Genomic DNA, 22,829 nt, shown 5'->3' with positions numbered 1-22,829 from the left:
CAGCCCCGCTCTCCGGCCACTCGGCGGTTACCAGCTGGTCCCGCCCGCCCGACGCAGGCGCCGCACAGCCAATCGGCGGCTGCCACACTGCGGCCCGAGCCAGGCTGGGGGGTTGGGACCTCCGGCTGCCGGGCCGTCTGGGCCAGACGCGCGAGCGCAGGCTGAGGGCTCGTGGTTCCCCGCCCGGCCTCCGCAGTCCGCGCCGAACCCTGACCCTCCTGGCCGCCGCCGCCTCACCTCGTCGCCATGCGCCTCCGCCGCCTAGCGCTGTTCCCGGGCCTGGCGCTGCTCCTCGCCGCGGCCCGCCTCGCCGCTGCCTCTGACGTGCTGGAACTCACGGACGACAACTTCGAGAGTCGCATCTCCGACACGGGCTCTGCAGGCCTCATGCTCGTCGAGTTCTTCGCCCCCTGGTGAGGCCATTTAGCCGGGGCGGGAGAGGGAGGGCCGGGTGGGCAGGGGGCGAAGGCGCGGGGACGGTAGGGCCTACGCAGCGCCGGCGCCCTCCATCATTCCCGCGAGCCCGGCTGCGGCCGGCAGGTTTTTCACCCACCGGGGAGCCGAGCTGCCTGGCGGAGAGCGGAGACGTCGGCCTGGGAGCGAGATCCGAGAAGGAGAAAGCGAAGGCCCCTCTCGCGCAGGGCCACATCCTTACCTCCGTGCTCCTGCGGCACTTCTTATCTGCAGAGGGTTTCACCCCCTGCACCCCACCCTTCCTCGATTGGTATCTTTAGAGTTTCTGGGTGAGTCCGTGTTACTGTTTTCCATTCTATAGACGAGGCATCTCAAGGCCTTATATTGGAAGCCAACGTTTCACCAAGTGCAGAGGCCCTGGGCCCCCAGGATACTTCTTTTCTTCTTGCCCCACGCAGCCGTTGGTTTCTAGCCAAGGTCAGAGTGGCAACAGAATGGTCATAAGTGCTCTCTTAAGGCAGGCAGTTATTTGTCCATCGCCAGGTGCACACTTTCTCCATTAAACTGATCATTTCTTAGCACCAGCAGAATTCCGTTAAAAAGAGTAGGTGAACAGAGTAATTTCGTCAGGATCTGTCTAAATGGTCAGTTTTAATTAGGATTTCTGAAAAATGCCAAAGAAGACCCCAGTGAGAAAGTAATCAGTGTTGGAGAAATACTGCACTTGAGAGTGCTTTAACTGAACTAGGATGTAAATTCCTTAGGATAGAACTAACTGGAAATAAAAAGCTGGGGGTGGGGTGGGGGTGGGGAGAGAGCAAATAGGATTTCTGACCCAGTAAACCTGAGTGTTGGTTTTTGTTTTTTTTAACTCCCACATCTTTACCATAGCAAACAATGATTATCTTAACGCTGGAGACAGCTCAGTATAACCACGCTAATTACAGTACTTAATTTTTCTCCTGCCACAATGACCCTTAATTAAAAACTATTTGTATTCAAAAGTCTCAGTAAAAGAAAGTTAGTGGATAACTTTCACTTGCTTCTAACTCTGGTCTTCACTCTGCAAGGGCTCAGCTGACTCGAGGGTTACACTAAGAGTCCTATAATGAAGACCACCTGAGCCAGTAGGATGTGCTTAGAGGCAGCACATTTTGTTTTCAGCTTCTGACAGGTTTTGCATCCAGGGCATTCCTGCGACTAACTGGCAGTACTGATTACACATCATAGGTGGTCGTTACACATCACTAGAAATCACGTTCTCTTAGAAACAACTCTTCCCAATCATGTAACCATGCTGTTAGCTTTGAGGGAGTGTTACTGTAATTAGAATGGCTGTATGGAGTTGTATCAAAACTGGGAGGTGCCTCTGTGACTACAGGCGTCCACATGAAGTGAATTGCTGGAGAATTGTGGGCTATTAGACTATTAGTTTAAAGCAGATTTTTTTCCCCCTGATTGAAAGTGATCTATGCTACTTTAAATTGTTGCATGTGCTTCCCTAAAAACTACATATCCCATCGTGCACTAAACTATCCCTAAAGTTGGGTGGATCACTGCTGTGGTGTCGCCATGTAATTGGTCTGGAAGGTAAAGTCATCCTCCACAATGCCTACAAGAAGGATCAGTTTTCTGGAAATACTCTCTAACTGCTTTGTACTCCTGTTACAAGTTAGATAGGAACAGTTAAAGAATCCTTATTAAGAGTAAAATGGACCCATTTTGAGCAAGTTGTTTTTCTCATTTGTTTTAGGGTATTTTTTCCACTTTCATTTTACAAGTGAAAGTGAAAGATTTCTTTACAGCTGACTCTGTAGACTAATATTTCCATTATGGAGTCAATCATCTATATAGTTTGTAAGAATGGGAGTATCTGAATTTCTCTGGAAGTAAATAGAACTATTTAAATGTTTGTGATAATTTCTGAATATTTATTAGTCAGTCAATTTCTGAATATTTATTAGTCAGTCTTAAGTCTTCAGCATCTACCTGTGTTGTAGATTTGTGCCCTACCCTCTAGGACAGTAGTATTAATTGATGATATTTGATAACAGGGTTTCTAGAGTATAGAAAAAGACCACGTGGATAGTATAAAATGGAATATTTAATATTTCTTCTTATACATACTGATTCCTTTACTTGGAATTCCCTCCCCTCCCCACCCCCAGTTGATCTTTTCAACAAGATTTAGCTCAAAAGTTATTTCTTCCTTCCCTGGACAACTAACTGGTTGCTCCCTCCTCTCTATTGGGACCTAATAATACTATCACCCCTGCCAGACTGATGTTCCTACAGGGAAAGGACTATATCAGTTTTTCTTCTATCAGAGCCTAAAGTAGCATGAGGCACATGACAGGCATGAAGTAATGATTGTTGGGTGAGTATATGTTGGGAGTCATTACTAACTGCTGGGTGCCATCCCTGAAGGTGAATGGGATTATTTGTGTTTTAGTATTATCTAGTAGTAGGTGAAAGAAGTAGTGGTAAAACTTGATGATCACCTTCAAAATCCACCTAAATTCCATTCCTGGTGAATTTAAAAAGGGCAGTCTCCTCCAGCCTTATTGGAACTTGTTAGACAGGTCCTCCCTTTGGACATTTGATGATTTTGTGGATATTAACAATGCTTAAGGCAATGGTTTTCAGTCCCAGCCTTGCCACTTATACACACTCCCCCTACACCTCTGGTTATCTCCTGGATTCCTAGAGGAATCATTCAGTAAGTCCCAGGGTGGGGCCTAAGCACAGTTGTTTTTTGGTTTGTTTTGTTTTTTAATTTATTTATTTAATTTTATTTATTTTTGGCTGCATTGGGTCTTCGTTGCTGCACGCGGGCTTTCTGTAGTTGCTGCAAGCGGGGGCTCCTCTTCTTTGCGATGCACGAGCTTCTTATTGCGGTGACCTATCTTGTTGTGGAGCATGGGCTCTAGGCGTGTGGGCTTCAGTAGTTGTGGCATGCAGGCTCAGTAGTTGTGGCTCGTGGGCTCTAGAGCTCAGGCTCAGTAGTTGTGACGCATGGGCTTAGTTGATCCGTGGCATGTGGGATCCTCCTGGACCAGGGGAACCCGTGTCCCCTGCATTAGCAGGCGGATTCTCAACCACTGTGCCACCAGGGAAGTCCCTTTTTTTTTTTTTTAAATGCTTAATGGATATTTTTTATATACATCTGTGTTGAGACCCACTGGTCTGGCCTAATTATTTTGTACTATTTTTTTTTCTCTTCAGGTGTTTAAAGGTAGTTGAGGTGAAACTTCTTAAATCTGTTGTCTGTCTTCTTAACAATTACTACATACGTATTCAACAGAAATCTCTTAACACATATAACACATTTATTATCTCTTAACCAAAAAAAAAAAACCTTCATAGTTCTCTGTTTTTTTTAACCAATATTTTGTAATTCTCAGTGTACAGTTCTTATGCCTCTCTTGATAAATTTATTCCTAATTACTTTTCTTTTTCTTTCTTTTTTTGGCTGCACTGGCTCTTCATTGTGGCGCGTGGGCTCCAGAGCGCATGGGCTCAGTAGTTGTGGCACGCGGGCTTAGTTACCCTGCGACATGTGGGATTAGTTCCCCGACCAGGGATCGAACCCACGTCCCCTGCATTGGAAAGCAGATTCTTAACCACTGGACCACCAGGGAAGTCCCCATAGTTCTCTTGAATGCATCATTCTCACTAGTAATTTTAACTTTCCTCTACTATTCCCCTTCTCTAAAATACCCTACCCCATCCTGTCTGAAGCCTTAAATCTTTAAGGCCCAGATCCAATTCTTGCTCTCTTTAACACACATTCATTTTTAACCTTTGCACCCTTATGTTCCCCAAAGCTTAGGTTTATCAGATACATTGGTTATTTTATTAGATCAATTGGAATTTGTGTAGTTTTGTTACAACCCACGTACATGAATTTTTAATTTAATGTGGAATACAGAGGGTATAATGAATATATTTTATGTCTCACAAAGAGAGAAATGCTACCATTGAAACTATGACATGATTGCAAGACACATCCCAATTTCAGATATGGTAAAATGTGCATCTGTGAAACACAGTATAAGGAATACCATTTATTCACCACCCAGTCTAAAAAATAAAGCCAGTACAGTTGAAGTCCCTTGTGTACCCCTTCCCCATCTTACACACTCGCCATCCTGAATTTGGTTTTTATCATTTGGTTCTTTTATACTTTTAGTAAATATGTATGTGACCCTAAGCAACATCTAATATTATAGTCTTTTTTTATATCACTCTTTCAGTTAAGCTTTCTAATGATTATTTTTGAATAGGACTTCTAAAGACCTTGAAGAATATAAGTTCTTAGAATTCTTTGTTTTAAACAAGTTTTGGGGGCAGAATGTTTCCAAGTTACTTATCCATCCATTACTTAACAAAATAGATTTTGAGACTTTTGGCTATGAAATGTCAGCTCAAATTTCTTCTGTGTTTCCTTCCTTCTGTTTTCTAATTCTATATTTGCTGTCTGTGGGGAGGTCACAGAACTACTCACGTTCTCCCAGTGATCCCTCTGCAAACCATTGGCTTTTGAAGAGATGATACATAGCTGGTGCTAGTTGTGTACTGATAAGCCTGTACCCACATTGCATGTACAGTGTGCCTGTGGGACTGTTAGGGCTTTCTGGGCAGAGGAACAGGTGTTTATGATGGCCCTCTGGGAAAATATTCTAATTGGCATAATGCTTTATCTTCAGTAGTTATAGTCAGGTGAACTGTGTAGCTGTAAAAATCAAGCTTGCTGTCTTAAATATGTCATTCTCACGCTATGTTGAAACTCAGCTGAGAAGGAAAAAAGCCTCCATCGAGCTGTTAAAGTATATCAACTGAGCACCTTTTGGGCCTTATTCGACTAACCCCCCTCAAACTGGGTTTCTGGTCAAAGAGTCATATTCAAGGAATGGAGAAAAAGTACTTGATTGTGACTCTTAAAGAGTTAATATCATACTTGGGACCTTATAAGGTTTCAACCACTATATTTTTAAGAACCACAGTGCTGGTTTTCTAAGGAAAAATACGTACCTTCCTTTAGGAAATGCTACCAGGAATGGGATTATTGCTGTCTTGCCCTTTATTTTATCCTCATTAATTCGTCAAAAGGGCTTGAGCCCTTCCCCTCTTTAATGTGGCTTGTACTTCTGACTACAGTTTTCAGGGCTCAATTGTACTTTTTTAATCTTTTTTTTTAATTGAAGTATAGTTAATATACAATGCTGTGTTAGTTTCAGGTGTACAGCAAAGTGATTCAGTTATACATATATATATATATTCTTTTTCAGATTCTTTTCCAGAATAGATTATTACAGGATAGTGAATATAGTTCCCTGTGCTAGGTCCTTGTTTATTTTATATATAGTAATGTGTATATGTTAATCCCAGACTCCTAATTTACCCCCCCATCGCCACCCCATTGCACTTTTGAGAATGTAGATGCTGCTCTGGACTGAGCCAGTCCTGTAGAGTCGACCTCAGGCTAGAGAAGGTAGCTTTACCTCTGAGAGCTCTGGTTTACCTTATCAGTACTGGATGTTGTTCAGGTGATGTTTTTGCTTTTGGAAGCAGCTACTAGTCAAAAGTAGTATTATAATTTGAGATTCTTCCTAGAGAAAATTAACAAACTTATAGGATATATTTGCCTTTTTTCTTTAATATATCTGTATAGGTGCGGACACTGCAAAAAGCTTGCCCCAGAATATGAAGCTGCAGCTACCAGATTAAAAGGAATAGTCCCATTAGCAAAAGTGAGTATAGGTGGATTCTTCATTAAAGGAAATGAGGTATTTTAAATAGTAGTTGGTAAAAATTAACGTTGATTTTCTTTATTCTTATGGTGCTAAGAAGAAGAGGGAACACTAGTTTCTGGGCAAATACACAACTGACTTGTATTAATTACGGTTTCAAAAGATTACAAGTAGTGAAACTAAGGGAAATGCTGGCATAAGAAAGAAGTAAAATATATGGTAAATAAAAATTAAGGGGCAAACATGGAAAGTAAAATTACAATAGTCAAGTTTAGAGGAAAATTATTGAGTAAATGAGTTCCCTAAATTACTATACGCTATTCACAGTGATGGGAATAGGAAGATGACAAGAGGATGTTGATAAGTATTAACTAACTGGTCAACTGTAAACTTAGTATTTGCTTTTACAGTCAAACTAATGCTTCCAGAATTTTATGTAGTAAACCCCTAGTTGCTCCGGTCTAAAAGTTCACATCTCGGCCAGCCTCAGATAAATAGTTCATACATATATAGGACTGTTTTTGAAAACTATTTTTAATCCTGATGTTCTGTGGCAGCTTGCCATAGAAAAAAAGAGTTCAGTCATGATTTTGTTCTTGCTTCATGTAGCTATAGTCTGTGTTACTATAGATGCATTACTTTTCTGAACTTTAGTTTATGTTAAGGCACTGGGATCATACCTCAGAATCTTATGAAGATTAATGAGATAATACATGCAAAGTGCTGATGGCATTACCTAGTTTGGAATAAGTGGCTAAATAGATGGAAGTTGTTTTTCTTCTTCCTGATAGGTCTCAATACATCTGTCATGTTATAGTTTAGCCCAGATTCAGACTAGCTCAGGGAGCATGTTTAAGTATCAGTACCTTTGCTAATAACCATAGGTGACTTGCCAAATCAAATTATATCCCAACTCACCTAAGGGGTATATATCGATACATCCCACTGATGATAATCATTATCAAAGTAAGCCGCTATTACTAATTTAAGTGATTTATCCTTTGCATATTCTGAGGGGCAGGAAAAAGGTGGAGAACACTGCTTTAGACAATAGAGACTCTAAGGGCAGAATTTAAATAGTCTTTTGTGCATTTTGTATGAGGCCCAGGAAACTAAATTTTAGAGTTCCTTAGGTGGTTCTGATGTAGCTAGCCAAGCACCAGTCTGCCTTTAAAATCTAATGTTCTGTAGGATATGTCAAAAATTGCTTGATATTTTGATTTGACCACTCTTAATATTTTGGGAATATAGGAAGAGCCTGCAGCAGGCTTTTGGATAACAAGTGGTTCATGTATTTTAATCTTCAGGTTGATTGTACTGCCAACACAAACACCTGTAATAAGTATGGAGTGAGTGGATATCCAACCCTGAAGATATTTAGAGATGGTGAAGAAGCAGGTGCTTATGATGGGCCTAGGACTGCCGGTAAGGATCCTGGATTACATTCTGGAAACTGGATCTGTTTAAGTACCCTGTTCTTTGTAGTGGGAACATGACATTTTCTATACAAGATACTTTAAGTCTTAAAAATTGCTCACCTAAGAGGTCAGATTGGAAGCTAACAAAAGACTTCTGTAACTGAACAGATTATGTAAGTAATATAGAAAATACTTGAACTTGATTTTATAAGGCTTACTAGGCATTTTTTTATTTGACAAATATTCAGTACTTACTCTGTGCCAGATATTCCAGATACACTAGGTGCCCAGAATTTATTGATAAATAAAACACACAAGGTTCCCACTCTTGTGATGCTTACATTCTGGGAGATGAAGAGAAGAAGGCAACACACAAGTTTAAAAATATATATAGATAACCATCTCACATCCATTAGGATGACTACTATAAAGAAAAAAGAAAAGAACAAGTGTCGGCAAGGATGTGGAGAAATTGGAACCCTTCTGCACTGTTGTTGTGGACTTACATAAAATGGTGCATGCAGCTGCTATGGAAAACAGAATGGTGGATCCTAAAAAAACAAAGATAGAATTACTATATGATCCACCAGTTCCACTTCTGGGTATATAACTAAAAGAATTAAAAGCAGAGTCTGGAAGAGATATTTGTATACCCATGTTTATAGCTGCATTATTGACAATAGCAAAAAGGTGGAAGCAGCCCAAGTGTCCCATCAGTGGATGAATGAATATACAAAATGTAGTATATTAATAATAATTAATTGTATGTAAATTGTATATAATACCATGGAATATTATTCAACCTTAAAGGAAGTTCTGATGTGCTACTACATGGGTGAACCTTGAAGACATGCTAAGTAAGATAAGCCAGTACAAAAAGACAAATACTGTGTCATTCCACTTATATGAGATTCCTAGTCAGTTTCACAGAGACAGAAGTAGAATGTGGTTCCCAAGGGCTGTGGGGAGTTGCTTAATGAATAGAGTTTCAGTTTTGCAAAATGAAAACTACTGGAGATTGGTTGTACAACAATGTGAATGTACTTAATGCCACAGAATTGTATACTTTAAAATGGTTAAGATGGTAAATTTTATGTTATATATATTTTACCACAATTAAAAAATTTTTAATGTCAATAATATATGTGGATAAGATAAATTCAGTTAGTGATAAGAGCATTAAAGGAGAAAAATAAAACTGATGTGATAGTGATTGGGGTTGGGAGTACCACATTATGAGTGATCAGGGAAGTAACCTTTGAGCTGAGACCTGAATGATAGGAAGAAGCTAACCATGAGAAGATGTGGACCAGAGCTTTCCAGGCAGAGGGAAAACAGGTACAGAAAGACCCTAAGGCATAACTGAGCTTGATATGTTCAAGGGACAGAAAGACCTTGTGGCTGGAATATAATTAGCAAGGATGACAGGTGAAGTTTGGGAGGTAAGTGGGCTGGCCATGTACATAGGGCCCATAATTAATGAGAAAATATGTTTTAGACATTTTATCTTGAGTCTATCAAATAATTAGGCATATTTTACCTTTTTATTATGAAAAGGTGAGAGGAAAGGGGTTCGTTCAGTTTGGGCATTTTAGGTGATGTGGAATTTTTTTCAGCATGTATGATTGTTACTCGTATACAAAGCTGTACATAAGATGGCCCCTGTCTAACTCTTAAGACTATTAAGACTTAAGACTATTTCACTTTAGGACCTTTGCCCTAGCTGTGTCCACAGCCTGAAATGATCTTCCCCCATGTTTGCATGGCTTGCTCCTTTTTTTCATTCAGATCCTGGCTTAAATTTCACCTCCCAGGGAATTCCCTGGCGGTCCAGTGGTTAGGACTCGGCGCTTCACTGCAGTGGCCCGGGTTCAATCCCTGGTCATGCAACTAAGATCACACAAGCTGCGCAGCACGGCCCCCCCCAAAAAAAAATTCTTCCAGATGCTTTCCCAGGCCACCAAACCTAAGGTAGCCACCCAGTCATACTCTTACCATCCTCTTAATTCTCTGCATAGCACTGGTTACTATCTGATATTTTAAATTGTTTACTTATTTGAAGATTTATTGTATTATTTATTTGGGGATTTATTTGGAGATTTACTTATATTGTAAGCTCCAGGAGATCAGAGACCTTGTTTGGTGTATTTATTACTCTATCCCCAGTACCTAGTTTCTCCACATGTAGTAGATAATAACTCTTCAATGCATAAGTATTTTGGCCCAACTGAGGTCATTTAGCCAACACTCAAAATTTGATATGTCTAAGAACAAAAGGTAAAATCTTCATTTTTTTTTTTTCCTGATCTTAAAAGCATTAATGAACACATGTTACCATTCAGATTTTATTAGCTCAGGGTAGACTTAGCAGTTAGAATTATTGATATGTTTTTCTCTGGACTTAGGTCTAAACTATATTGTATGTGAACCCAACCAGACTGCTACTAGGCAAATAATCTCACTTGGGCTGTACATAGATTTCTTAAACTCAAGAATTTCTCAGCATCTGACTAGGTGATCAGATGTTTGGCTACTTAAGATGGATTATTTTATTCATGTATTCTAAGAACTATGCTGTTTGCCTTCCTGCTTCAACTGGTTACTCAGCACTCCCATTATACCTTCCAGAGAATTTTAAATACTCAGGGAGAAAAGTAACACTTTTCATCATAGCCCTGAGGTAAAGTTCTTTATAATAATTTATATTGTGATATAGTAATTACAATACCCTTGCAGGCCAAAAAATTCATGTCCGATTTCAATTTACCTATTGACACAACCCCTCCTCTGTGAGGAGTTGAGGAAAACATTTAAGAGGAAAAATCATGAATGGAGAGAGAAGGAAAGAAAAACCTCTAAAAGAAGCAAAATAGACTCAATCATGTTGAAACAGTTAAACAGTACTCTGTCTCAGTCAGTCAGCAAATCCTTAGAGTACTCAGAAGAGAAAGGGGTGGGAGAGGTGGAGTATTACAGAGGAGTAGCACTGAGCCCAGAAGAAAATAGAATAATGGTCTGTCAACTAGACTTAAAAGGCAAAAGATTTTTTGTGTTTTTGTGTGTGATTATTATTTTTAAACAGTTTACTTACCTAGCCCATTTCACCTAAATAGGAAAATGTGATTTTGGTGGATCTGGTTCATGGCATAGTTTGACCTGTATATAGTTAAACCCTGAAACAAGATAGCCAAGGCACTGCATTTTCTGCTTTTAAAATGCAAGGCTACATGTGACTGTGCCACTTAAGAATAAAGGATTTGTTTGTTTAATTCATTTGCAAAGTGGGTATTTCTTGAACTTGATATGTTAGGTATTATTCTTAGAGTTAAGTATATATCAGCAAAACAGACAAAAATAAATAAGGATGGAGTGTTAGATGGGTGAAATGTGCTGTAAGAAAGATAAAGCAGGAGATAAGGGAGTGTTGGGGGTTGAATAGGTTTTAGTTTACAAGGAATGGTTAGGGAAGGCTTCCTTGAGAAGATGACTTTTTAAAAAAAATTTGTTTTTATTTATTTATTTATTTTTGGCTGCATTGGGTCTTTGTTGCTGCGCACGGGCTTTCTCTAGTTGCAATGAGCAGGGGCTACTCTTCGTTGCGGTGTGCAGGCTTCTCATTGCGGTGGCTTCTCTTGTTGTGGAGCATGGGCTCTAGGCGCATGGGCTTCAGTAATTGGCACGTGGGCTCAGTTGTTGTGGCTCGTGGGCTCCAGAGCACAGGGTCAGTAGTTGTGGCTCACGGGCGTAGTTGCTCCGTGGCATGTGGGATCTTCCCGGACCAGGGCTCAAACCTGTGTCCCCTGCATTGGCAGGCTGATTCTTAACCACTGAGCCACAGGGAGGTCCCGAGAAGATGACATTTTGAGTTAAGACCTAAAGGAGGAGGTGAGGAAGGAAGCCAGGTGGATATATGGGGAAAGATTGTTCTAGGCAGAGAACAACATGCACAAAGGTATTACCTGTATTGTTATAAACACTTTAATACATCACTGGCAGGGATATAAATAAGTACAGTCTCTTTGAGGGGGCAGTTAAACAGTTATAAATGCATGTACTCTTTGACCCAGTGAATCCACTTTTAGAAAATTACCCTACAGATGCACTCAGTCATGTGTAAAATGACGTTAGTACAAAGTTGTTTACTGCAGAATCATTTACAGCAGCAAGAAATTGGAAACAAATGTTCATCAGTTGTGGCTGGTTAAATAAATTATGGTACATCCATACAGTGAAACACTATGTGGCTATAAAGAAGATTGAGGTAGCTCATTATGTATATTAACATAAATTATCTCTAAGCTGTGTTAAATGACAAAAACAAAACAGAACAGCATATGTGTGTGCTGCCATTTGAGGAGAAAAGAAAAGAAAAAATGTGGAATTGCTTGTTTGTGAATAATATGTCTGGAAGGATATACAAAAAACTGAAATGTTATCCTGTAGGGAAGAAACTGGGTAACAAGGAAAAGGATAGGAAGAAAACTTCATTGTATATGCTTTTGAACTTATTAAACTTTAAATCATGTGAATGATTACCTTTTCAAAAATTATAAATTTGTGTTGCTATAATCTTTCATCTTGTCTTTTAAGATGGAATTGTCAGCCACCTGAAGAAGCAGGCTGGACCAGCTTCAGTTCCTCTCAGGACTGAGGAAGAATTTGAAAAGTTCATTAGTGATAAAGATGCTTCTGTGGTGGGTGAGTAGCAAATTGCATTATGCCACAAAATCATCAATATGGTTTCAAAAGCCCTCTATGTCTGAGTAAACAATAAAGTTAAAACTGTTTAGGAAACCTTGGGGGCAGCTGAAAAGACAACTCGCAAAATTAGGTCAGCATTACTATAATGTAGAAAAAATTGGTGTTTTATTTGAGTGGCCTGGTATTCTTTCAGGTGTAAAGATTTAATGTCAGTTAGAGAAGATAGGAATAGCTTCAGTTTTTCCTATCACTTCGTAAACTCCTGAGATTTAACTCAAATAATAGGGTACTTAAAACTGAAAATGGGGTTTTAAGGTGGGAGGATATAAGTAAATGATAAACCTCTGTGTCTGCTATTTTCACAGTTGTAGGGGAATTTACAACTTAAGATCAAATTGCTAGGATTTGTGTATGTTTTTACAGCAATCTTTGCTTTCTTGGGTGTTGCAATATCTCATTATTTTTAAAATAACTTGAGCCAATTAAACACATTCTACATCTTGAGTGTTTTTTGTTTTGTTTTGTTTTAAATGTAATGTATAATACATTTGACTAAGAAATAAATTTAAACATACAAGCTTGTGTTCTCTTAATCTCCTAATTACTGTAATAAAACTGACTTTCTGGCAGTAGAGGATGGTTTATCATTTAAGTTTGACTAAAAGTCACTTCTTTTCTGGATATTGATTCTGTATATTTTACAAGGAGTTAACCGTAAGTAGACATTTAATAAACACTTAGGTTTCGGGCACTTTACTAGATTTGAAGTTCTAGAGACAAATAAGACATAGAAAAAAATATGGTGAATTAATTTACAGTTTATTTTGACATACTACCTTATTTAATCCTCTGACACCTGAAATAGTCCCTGAGACTCTAAGGAGTTAGGCAATTTGCTCAAATTTTTCAACTGTGAAAAACTAGTATTAAGACTTGAACCCTGACAAATTCTCTCCCTTGGCTTCCTCAAAAAAGTTTTTTTTTAAGGGTAGAGAAAGAATTCTTATCCTAAATATTTCATCAAATATCCTCAGTAGTCATGGCAAAGCAGACCCAATCCTCCTATCTATCTTGCTTTGCTTATCCATAATAAGATAAAGACTTTGAAAAAATAGAATTTTAAAGTTTTGAATATTTCTCAGCATTTATTGTTTCTTCCTTGTGTTTGACATTTTCTATATAGGTTTTTTCAAGGATTTATTCAGTGACACTCACTCTGAGTTTCTGAAAGCAGCCAGCAACTTGAGGGATAACTACCGATTTGCACACACCAATGTTGAATCTCTGGTGAACAAGTATGATGATGATGGAGAGTAAGTAACTGAGTTAAATGCCCTTGTAAATGCACACTTTGACCAAGTGCTATTGTGTGAACTGGTGGGTTTTTTTTTTTCTTTTTTTTTTTAAGATCAAATTTATAGAGAGAATGTTTTGCTTATTTCTTTTAAATTTTATTTATTTATTATTTATTTTCTTTTTTTTTTAAACATCTTTATTGAAGTATAATTGCTTTACAATGGTGTGTTACTTTCTGCTTTATAACAAAGTGAATCAGTTATACATATACATATGTTCCCATATCTCTTCCCTCTTGCATCTCCCTCCCTCCCACCCTCCCTCCCTATCCCACCCTCCCTCCCTATCCCACCCCTCTAGGTGGTCACAAAGCACCGAGCTGATCTCCCTGTGCTATGCGGCTGCTTCCCACTAGCTATCTATTTTACATTTGGTAGTGTATATATGTCCATGACACTCTCTCACCCTGTCACATCTCACCCCTCCCCCTCCCCATATCCTCAAGTCCATTCTCTAGTAGGTCTGTGTCTTTATTCCCGTCTTGCCACTAGGTTCTTCATGACCTTTTTTTTTTCCTTAGATTCCATATATATGTGTTAGCATACTGTATTTCTTTTTCTCTTTCTGACTTACTTCACTCTGTATGACAGACTCTAACTCCATCCACCTCATTACAAATACCTCCATTTCATTTCTTTTTATGGCTGAGTAATATTCCATTGTATATATGTGCCACATCTTCTTTATCCATTCATCCGATGATGGACACTTAGATTGCTTCCATGTCCTGGCTATTGTAAACAGAGCTGCAATGAATATTTTGGTACATGACTTATTTATTTATTTATGGCTGTGTTGGGTCTTCGTTTCTGTGCGAGGGCTTTCTCCAGTTGTGGCAAGTGGGGGCCACTCTTCATCGCAGTGCGCGGGCCTCTCACTATCGCGGCCTCTCTTGTTGCGGAGCACAGGCTCCAGACGCGCAGGCTCAGTAATTGTGGCTCACGGGCCCAGCTGCCCCCCGCATGTGGGATCTTCCGGGACCAGGGCTCGAACCCGTGTCCCCTGCATTGGCAGGCGGATTCTTAACCACTGCGCCACCAGGGAAGCCCCGAACTGGTGGTTTTTAAGCCTAGTTTTTCCAAGAGCTTTATTGAGCACATACTAAGCAGTAAACTAAGTTCTGGAAACTGTTGCTGCCTTTGAGGGGCATCTAGTAATGGGAGACAGTGAATATATTTAAAAATACAAGTGTAAGTGAGCATTATATGTATTATGGTAGAAATTAGACAGAGTGTACCAGAAGTACAGAGGAGGGAATGATTTTTTTTTCTTTTGGGGTGGGGGAGTAGTATCAAAAAATGTCATAGAGGAGGTGACTTTTGAGGTATATCTTGAAAGATAAGTTTTTCCAGGCAGGTTATGGTGGGGGATAAAGATTATTCCAGATAGAGCAGCAGGAGAGAGGGCCCCGAGATGTGAAACAACCTAAGCGTGTTGGGACCTGTAGTACTGCTGGAGTATTGTTCGTGGATGAGGTCATAGTGAAAGGTAAGCTTGGAGAGGTAAGCAGAGACCAAATTATAGAAAACCTTAAGTGCCATACAGAAAAATTTAGATTTTATCTTTTAGATATTTGAGAGCCATTGAAAGACTTTGAGCTAGACAGTAATGTGATTAATTTTGTGTTTTCAGAGGAAAGGACACTGGCACCCATATAGTGGTGGTTTGAAAGGGGAGGGATGGCAAGGCAGTCAAGAGAGTCTAAACTAAGGGTGACATCTGAGAATCTAAATTAAGGCAGTATTAGGGGCAATGAAGAAGAAGGAGTGTGTGTAAAAAATGTAGACAATAGGATTTGGCCCCTAGCCAGGTGTGAAAAGGGGCAGATCTACAGTAAGTCTAGGTTTCTAAAGACTTGGATAACTGGGCCAATCATCATCAAGCTATGAAGAAGACAAAGAGAAACAAATTTGGGGGGAATGATGATAAGTTCTATTTTGGCACAGTGAATTTGAGTAGTTTTGAGACATCCAGGTGGTGAAGACCCATTGGACAATTGGATAAATGAGACTAAAATTCAGGAAAAGTTCTGAACTGAGATAAAAGATTTATAGGTCAACCACATGTAAGTGGTTATTGAAACCATGGGGCTAGAGGAGATCACTCAAGGTGAGCACATAGAGTAAAAAGAAAAGCGTGACAAGGGTTAGTGTTATTTATTTATATTTAACAAAATATGCACTGTTTACTATGTGTCGTGTACTGTTAACTCTTAATCCTCTTAACAAATTGTTGAGACAGAGCTGTCATTATCTCCATTTTACAGAGGAGAAAGCACAGAAAGAGGTTAAGCTTCACATGCAGAACTGGCAGAACTGGGGTTGAACCTTTGCAGCTAGAAGGTCTAGCTGCACAGTTGTTGGGCTTAACCATGAGGCTCTACTGCCTTTTAGATTAAGAGACACCAGGTCTGTAAATGATGTGGAGCCACTTGTGGCTCATTAAGCACACCACATATCAGCCTGTTACCCTTAGATTTGTTCACTGTGTCTGCCTCTCACACTTGCCATTAAAAGTGGCCTATCAGCGGGACTTCCCTGGTGGTCCAGTGGCTAAGACTCTGCCCTCCCAATGCAGGGGGCCTGGGTTTGATCCCTGGTTGGGGAACTAGATCCCACATGCTGTAACAGAGATCCTGCGTGCTGCAACTAAGACCCGGGGCAGCCAAGTAAATAAATAAATAAATCTTTAAAAAAAAAAAAAAACAACTGGCCTATCAGCCTCTGATCAGAAGTCTTATTTAGAAGACCTTATATGAAGGGTGTCTTAAGTTCTTCATGTGTACCCCAATGCCATAACATCATTAAAGATCACATTTAGAACTGATTTCAATTTTTGACAATAACTGCTCTGAAATTGGTAACTATGCTTTTAAAAAAAATCTGAGACATATTCACCTTCTTGGTTGCCCAGCATGTTTATATTAGGTCCCTTTTTGCTATGTAGTTTCCCTGTATACTATGAAAATGCCTGTGTTTTAACTGACATAAAGTTAATGGTTAGCATTGGAAGAGTTGAGAGAGGGATATAAGGACTTAAAGGTGCTGACACCTAGCCCAAAACAAGTGATAAAATTGTATACAGGTGTGTATAGTGTGGGGAGGAGGAATGAATGGAAGAGAAGCAAGAGGCAAGATATTGATAGTTAGAATAGTGATATTTTCTGGGAACGCTTGTACTAGATATAAACCTGTGACTCAGAACCAAATTGGGGTTCAGTTTTAGCTGAACAAAAGGTTAGAAAGTAAAGAAGGACGCTTCCCTGGTGGCGCAGCAGTTATGAATCTGGCTGCCACTGTAGGGGACACAGGTTCGAGCCCTGGTCCGGGAAGATCCCACATGCCATGGAGCAACTAAGGCCATGCGCCACAACTACTGAGCCCGCGCTCTAGGGCCCGCGAGCCACAACTACTGAGCCCACATGCCTAGAGCCTGAGCTCCGCAACAAGAGAAGCCACCGCAATGAGAAGCCTGCGCATCGCAACGAAGGGTAGCCCCCGCTTGCCACAACTAGAGAAAGCCTGCACGCAGCAACAAAGACCCAATGCAGCCAAAAGTAAATAAATAAATTTATTAAAAGAAAAAAAAAGTAAAGAAGGAATTTCCTTTAAGTGTTCCGGTGGAATGAGGAAAGCTTGGTTTAGGGAGAGAGGCAACGTAGTACCAGCAAGAGAAAACTTTGTAAACTGTGTTTATTCATATAGAGAAATCTAGAACAAAAAAAATTTTAATGAACTCAAGCTAAACATTATCTATAATCATATACCTACCTATAGAATTTTTACAGCTGGGAGGAATCTTAAATATATTTTCTCTAATGAAGTAATTTTCTTACTGTATGGGAGAGTTGAATTTTCAAGGAGACTGGCAGGGCAAGGTACCTTCCAATAAGAGCAAGTTCTGCTTTATTTTATTGTACATATTGGGGCTTTGGGGTAAGTTGGGTTCTGTTTTTTATTGTTTTTAAAGGTTTGGAAATTAATTATCTACTCTAACCCCCTTTTTGTACTGATGTAAAAGCTGAAGCCCAGAAGAATTAAATTGATACCTGGCCCAAGGTCTTTGAAGTTAGTGGTGGAGCAAGAATTAGATAGAACCAAGGTATTCTAACTTTGCAACCCAGGTTTATTAAATCATCATACCCAATTATTGCACTTGAAATTAAGGTGGTTAGCTCCTTAGCGTTGATGAGAAGGTCATGTTGCCAAGGCTGTGGTCCCAGAAAAGAGTCCTTATGTGCTTAAATGGTGATAGTAGAAGTGGCAGCAAGCGTAGATGGTCTGAGCTTTAAATAAAAGGTGAGAGACAGTTCTTTTGCTGTCTACCTACTAAGACTTTTTTTTCTAAAGGGGTATCACCTTGTTTCGTCCGTCACATCTGATGAACAAGTTTGAGGACAGGACTGTGGCATATACAGAACAGAAAATGACCAGTGGAAAGATTAAAAAATTTATTCAGGAAAACATGTGAGTACCTCTTTATACTTTTGGGATTTCTTGGCTTCATTTTAGTTTGTTTATCTCAGTTATTAAGCAGAGCCATGTTTTAGGTTAAATAGCCTCATTCATGGGATTGTAATGATAATAGTTGAGTTTATATTAAAGTAGTAATGTTTGGGTTCTAGAACTCCTATTGTGGTCCTGTAAGTTACATTACTTGGTACTTATCCTATATATTGAAAATTTCTTTCCTTTTTAAGTGCTGTCAGTTACTTTATGATAATTCCATAATATAGCTATAAACCAGCCAAATTTGATAATGGATTGTATCATTTCAGTTTTGGTATCTGCCCTCACATGACAGAAGACAATAAAGATTTGATACAGGGCAAGGACTTACTTATAGCCTACTATGATGTGGACTATGAAAAGAATGCTAAAGGTTCCAACTACTGGAGAAACAGGTAATAAGAATAATTTTTCCCCTTTGTAAACAAGTTTACCCAGTGCATAAACAATTCCTTCTAACTATCCTATTACCATGTGTGATGTGAGAACAGATAAGAAAATGGGATTTGAAGCTGTAAGGATAAATAAACTATTTCCAAAATCTGTTGGGCATATCTTCCATAGGTGTTCCTTTGCCTTGTGACACAGCTGATTCCTGACCTCCCAGTAAAAGATGAAAATGTCATCTAAAATGTCCTTTAACACATTGTGCCTTGTTGCCCATTGAGACTCTCAGTGTATTTTATCCTTATAAATTTTCTTTTTGGGTTAGTTATTATGCCTGCAATATTTTATAGTTATATAATATAGCAGGTTTCAGTGGGAATGGACTATTTGTTTGGGTACCACCAGTTTGGCAGTGAAGTTCAGTAAGACCCTGGAGTACACCATAATCCTATGTCAGTGCCTAAGAACACAAGTTCAGACTGCTTCCAGAGGGATGCAGGGACTATGAAATTTTGCTTTCTAGTCTCTTGCTTCTTGGTTTCAGAAGTGCTTTACCACCCTGGTATAATCTTGGCATAAATATCTCTTGTTTCCTATAGAGTGATGATGGTGGCAAAGAAATTCCTGGATGCTGGGAAGAAACTCAACTTCGCTGTAGCTAGCCGCAAAACCTTTAGCCATGAACTTTCTGATTTTGGCTTGGAAAGCACTACTGGAGAGATTCCTGTTGTTGCTATCAGAACTGCAAAAGGAGAGAAGTTTGTCATGCAGGAGGAGTTCTCGTGAGTCACAAGTTAGCGTGGGTTTGGGATTTGATTCTGCAAAGAAACTATTAAAGCCTTTTACCCTACTGAGGATTTATAAAGAAGAACATTGGAATGTGAAGCTAGGTCTTGTAATGAAGACATGACGGTCACTTTTCTCAATTAATTATAGATACTTTAAGGATCATGATTCTTAATAAATTTTGAAAAGTAACAAAAGGATGGCAGCTTGGAATTCTTACATGATTGTTTCCACCCTGCCATTAAAAATAGTAGATAGAGAACATTAGACAGTCTCTTTGAGATTGATGTAATTTCAGACCAACCCAGTCCCCTCCCATCCCTACAGAATGTCTTTTCTTCTTGGAATACCACATTGGCCTAAAGTAAACTCAGGGAATTGGAAAGATCTTAAGACCCCAGACAGTTTTGACCATCACCTTCTGAGACTTCAGGAGATTAAGACAAGAGAAAATCTTCCTGTGAGTGAAATCAGTTAAAAAAAAAAAAAAAAGATACCATAAATAGGCATTATTCTCCAGAGCAACAAAATAGGACCTGGTTCTTTTGCAGAATTGAATTTCCAGAAGGACCAATGTTTTCTTCCTTCTCTGATCTTTCTAATCCACAAAGAACACACTAGAAATACAAGAAGGTGGTTGCTTTCTTGTTCAGTCTGTAGTTCTGCATATTGAGAAACAAGGGCTCCCTTTTTTTTTTTTTAAACTTCCAGTTACTTCCTAGCCTTGAAATTTAAACTATGTAGAAACTATTCTAAGAAATGGTTTTTAGTTTTCTCAATGGTGGGAGCAAGTTAACAAAACTGATCCTGTTTTTCTAATACCAGGCGCGATGGCAAGGCTCTTGAGAGATTCCTGCAGGATTACTTTGATGGCAACCTGAAGAGATACCTGAAGTCTGAGCCTATCCCAGAGAGCAATGACGGGCCCGTAAAGGTGAGGCGCGCACAACCTCCCCAAGCCTCTACACAGCTGTCTCTCCTCATTTCTTTATTCCCAAAATGCTGGGAAGTGCTAAGTGAAGACCATGTTGGCTACTCAGTTTCTGTTTTTGTTTGTGCTCACCTCCCTCATCATAAAATAAGCATTGTCAGAGTTCATAATGCTTAATAGGGGCAGGAGTACAATTTTCTGATGATATTTGTATTAGGGCTAGGTTACTCTTCAGGGCAGAGCAAGCTAACCCCTAATAGAATAGTTTTAAGAATAGTTTTAATATTGTTGTTCTGAGATTATTTTAAGGAAGAGTTGGGTAGCACTTGTTTCCTGTGACTTCCTGAACTTAGTCTGACAGGTGACAGACATGGGAATGAGTTGATTTCTGGGGAATGGTAATATCTTAATAAAGTCTATAAATGTGAGTTGGGTTTCAGTAACATATTTTTAGTGGCAACACAACAAATTTGAGAGGGATTGGGTTCAGAAACAAATACAGCTCATGAATGTATTCAACTCGCCTTACCAGCTAGAGAATCTTCTGTGTTTCCCAGGTAGTGGTAGCAGAGAATTTTGATGAAATAGTGAATGATGAAAATAAAGATGTGCTGATTGAATTTTATGCTCCTTGGTGTGGTCACTGTAAGAATCTGGAGCCTAAGTATAAAGAACTGGGAGAGAAGGTAAGTCTGAACCATATTCTGAAGTTAAATTTGAGTTGGGAGGTTTACATACATAGTCAGCATTGGCTATTTAGTTACCCTTATTAGTTCAGAACCTAAGAACTGGTAGATTTTTTTTTCAACTCTCTACTGTTTACTCACTTTCTCCTGACTGCCCTCTGAGCCTGTGCAGTGCCTCAGATACCTGCTTTAACTTTCCACTCCTCAGACTCAATCTAGATTGTGGTTAAAAGTATCCTGGCTTCTGAATTTTGGTAATGGCTTATATGAATTCATTATGTTCCTTCATCTTAAATCACTTGGCTTAGCCCTTATAATATCTTATTTAGGCCAGGTAATTTTGAAGGTGTCTGTATATAGAGTCTTAATGTGTAGGAACCAAGAGAGAAAAGGGAAGTTTATGGAAAGTTTGATACTGTGTGCAAGTATCACTACTCTTCCTATCTCAGCAGCAAAACTTATCCAAGCTTTTAAAGAATGAGATTGTTTTAAGTCCTAAATTGACTGTGTCCCTCAGTCACTGAAAACTTGAAATTTAAAGATCTAACCTTTTTTTTAACAGCTCAGAAAAGACCCAAATATTATCATAGCCAAGATGGATGCCACAGCCAATGATGTGCCTTCTCCATATGAAGTCAGAGGGTAAGTAGATTAAAAACTAGTAAAAGTATCTAGGTAACTGATAGGAAAAAATAAGCTTGTAAACTGTTTCTGTATTGCACATAGTTTGGAGAGTCCTCATATTCCAGTTGAGCACAGAACCACCAATGCCTTCCTGGCTTAAACTTCTGCAGCATTGGCCCACATGACTGCCACAGACCTTGTGAGCTTTCATATTTCTGAGTTTTGATAGGATGTAACGTAGCCACCAATGGAAAATAGTATCTGGTCATATTAGAAATCATGAAGAGAAGTTACTCCTAGAAGCAGTTATTAGGGAAGTGTATGTCAGAGTTATTCTGGAATCTGAAATTTGTCAACTCTTTTCTTCTTTTCCCAGTTTTCCTACCATCTACTTCTCTCCAGCCAACAAGAAGCTGAATCCAAAGAAATATGAAGTAAGTGCATTGTCTCATCTCCCCACAAATACATACACACACACATACACACACAGACACATATTCAGTTCTTTGAGTTTATGTAACTGGAAACTCAACTCATGGTCCATATATGTGGTTGCTAATGTGCTTTTAAAAATTCAAGTCTTCCTATTGGGGAAAAAGAAAATCCACAGTTCTTTAAAAGGTTAAATTTTCAGAGTTATCTTTCTGTTTTCAGGGTGGCCGTGAATTAAGTGATTTTATTAGCTATCTAAAGCGAGAGGCTACAAACCCCCCTGTAATTCAAGAAGAAAAACCCAAGAAGAAGAAGAAAGCACAGGAGGATCTCTAAAGCAGCAGCCAAAAACACCACTTTGTAAAAGGACTCTTCCACGAGAGATGGGAAAACTATTGGGGAGGACTGGGACCCATATGGGATTATTACCTCTCAGGGTTGAGAGGACAGAATGGATATAATCTGAATCCTGTTAAATTTTCTCTAAACTGTTTCTTAGCTGCACTGTTTATGAGAATACCAGAACCAGTTTATGTTTGTGGTTTTGGGAAAAATTATTTGTGTTGGGAGGAATGTTGGGGGGGGGAATTGAGGTGGGGGTTATTTTCTAATTTTTTTTGTACATTTGGAACAGTGACAATAAATGCGCCCCCTTTATACTGTCTTTTTTCCACGAGGTGGGGAAGCAGAGGTTCTCTAGACCAGCACTGTCCAGTAGAACTTTCTGCTATGATATAAATGTTCTATAATCTTTATTGCCCAATACCTGTAGCTATTGAGCATTAGAAATGTAGCTAGAAACCATATTTTAAATTTTCATTAAACAGTCACAT

At 39.3% G+C, this 22,829-nt stretch overlaps 1 protein-coding gene across 1 annotated transcript; it reads left to right on the top strand.

The window, feature by feature from the left end:
- The first annotated feature begins 99 nt into the window (after nucleotides 1–99).
- Nucleotides 100–22,588, top strand: PDIA3 (protein disulfide isomerase family A member 3). Its single transcript, XM_061180365.1, has 13 exons — nucleotides 100–413; nucleotides 6,089–6,167; nucleotides 7,475–7,592; nucleotides 12,176–12,283; nucleotides 13,470–13,599; nucleotides 17,992–18,108; nucleotides 18,420–18,545; nucleotides 19,137–19,319; nucleotides 20,149–20,257; nucleotides 20,812–20,940; nucleotides 21,503–21,582; nucleotides 21,941–21,998; nucleotides 22,219–22,588. Exons 1-13 carry the CDS (start codon nucleotides 247–249, stop codon nucleotides 22,330–22,332), a joined length of 1,518 nt encoding a protein of 505 aa, XP_061036348.1. The 5' UTR covers nucleotides 100–246; the 3' UTR covers nucleotides 22,333–22,588.
- The last annotated feature ends 241 nt before the right edge of the window (nucleotides 22,589–22,829 follow it).

The sequence above is a fragment of the Eubalaena glacialis genome, chromosome 2, assembly GCF_028564815.1.
Source record: "Eubalaena glacialis isolate mEubGla1 chromosome 2, mEubGla1.1.hap2.+ XY, whole genome shotgun sequence".
Classification (NCBI taxonomy): Eukaryota; Metazoa; Chordata; class Mammalia; order Artiodactyla; family Balaenidae; genus Eubalaena; species Eubalaena glacialis.
This window is presented reverse-complemented; position numbering and strand designations above follow the sequence as displayed.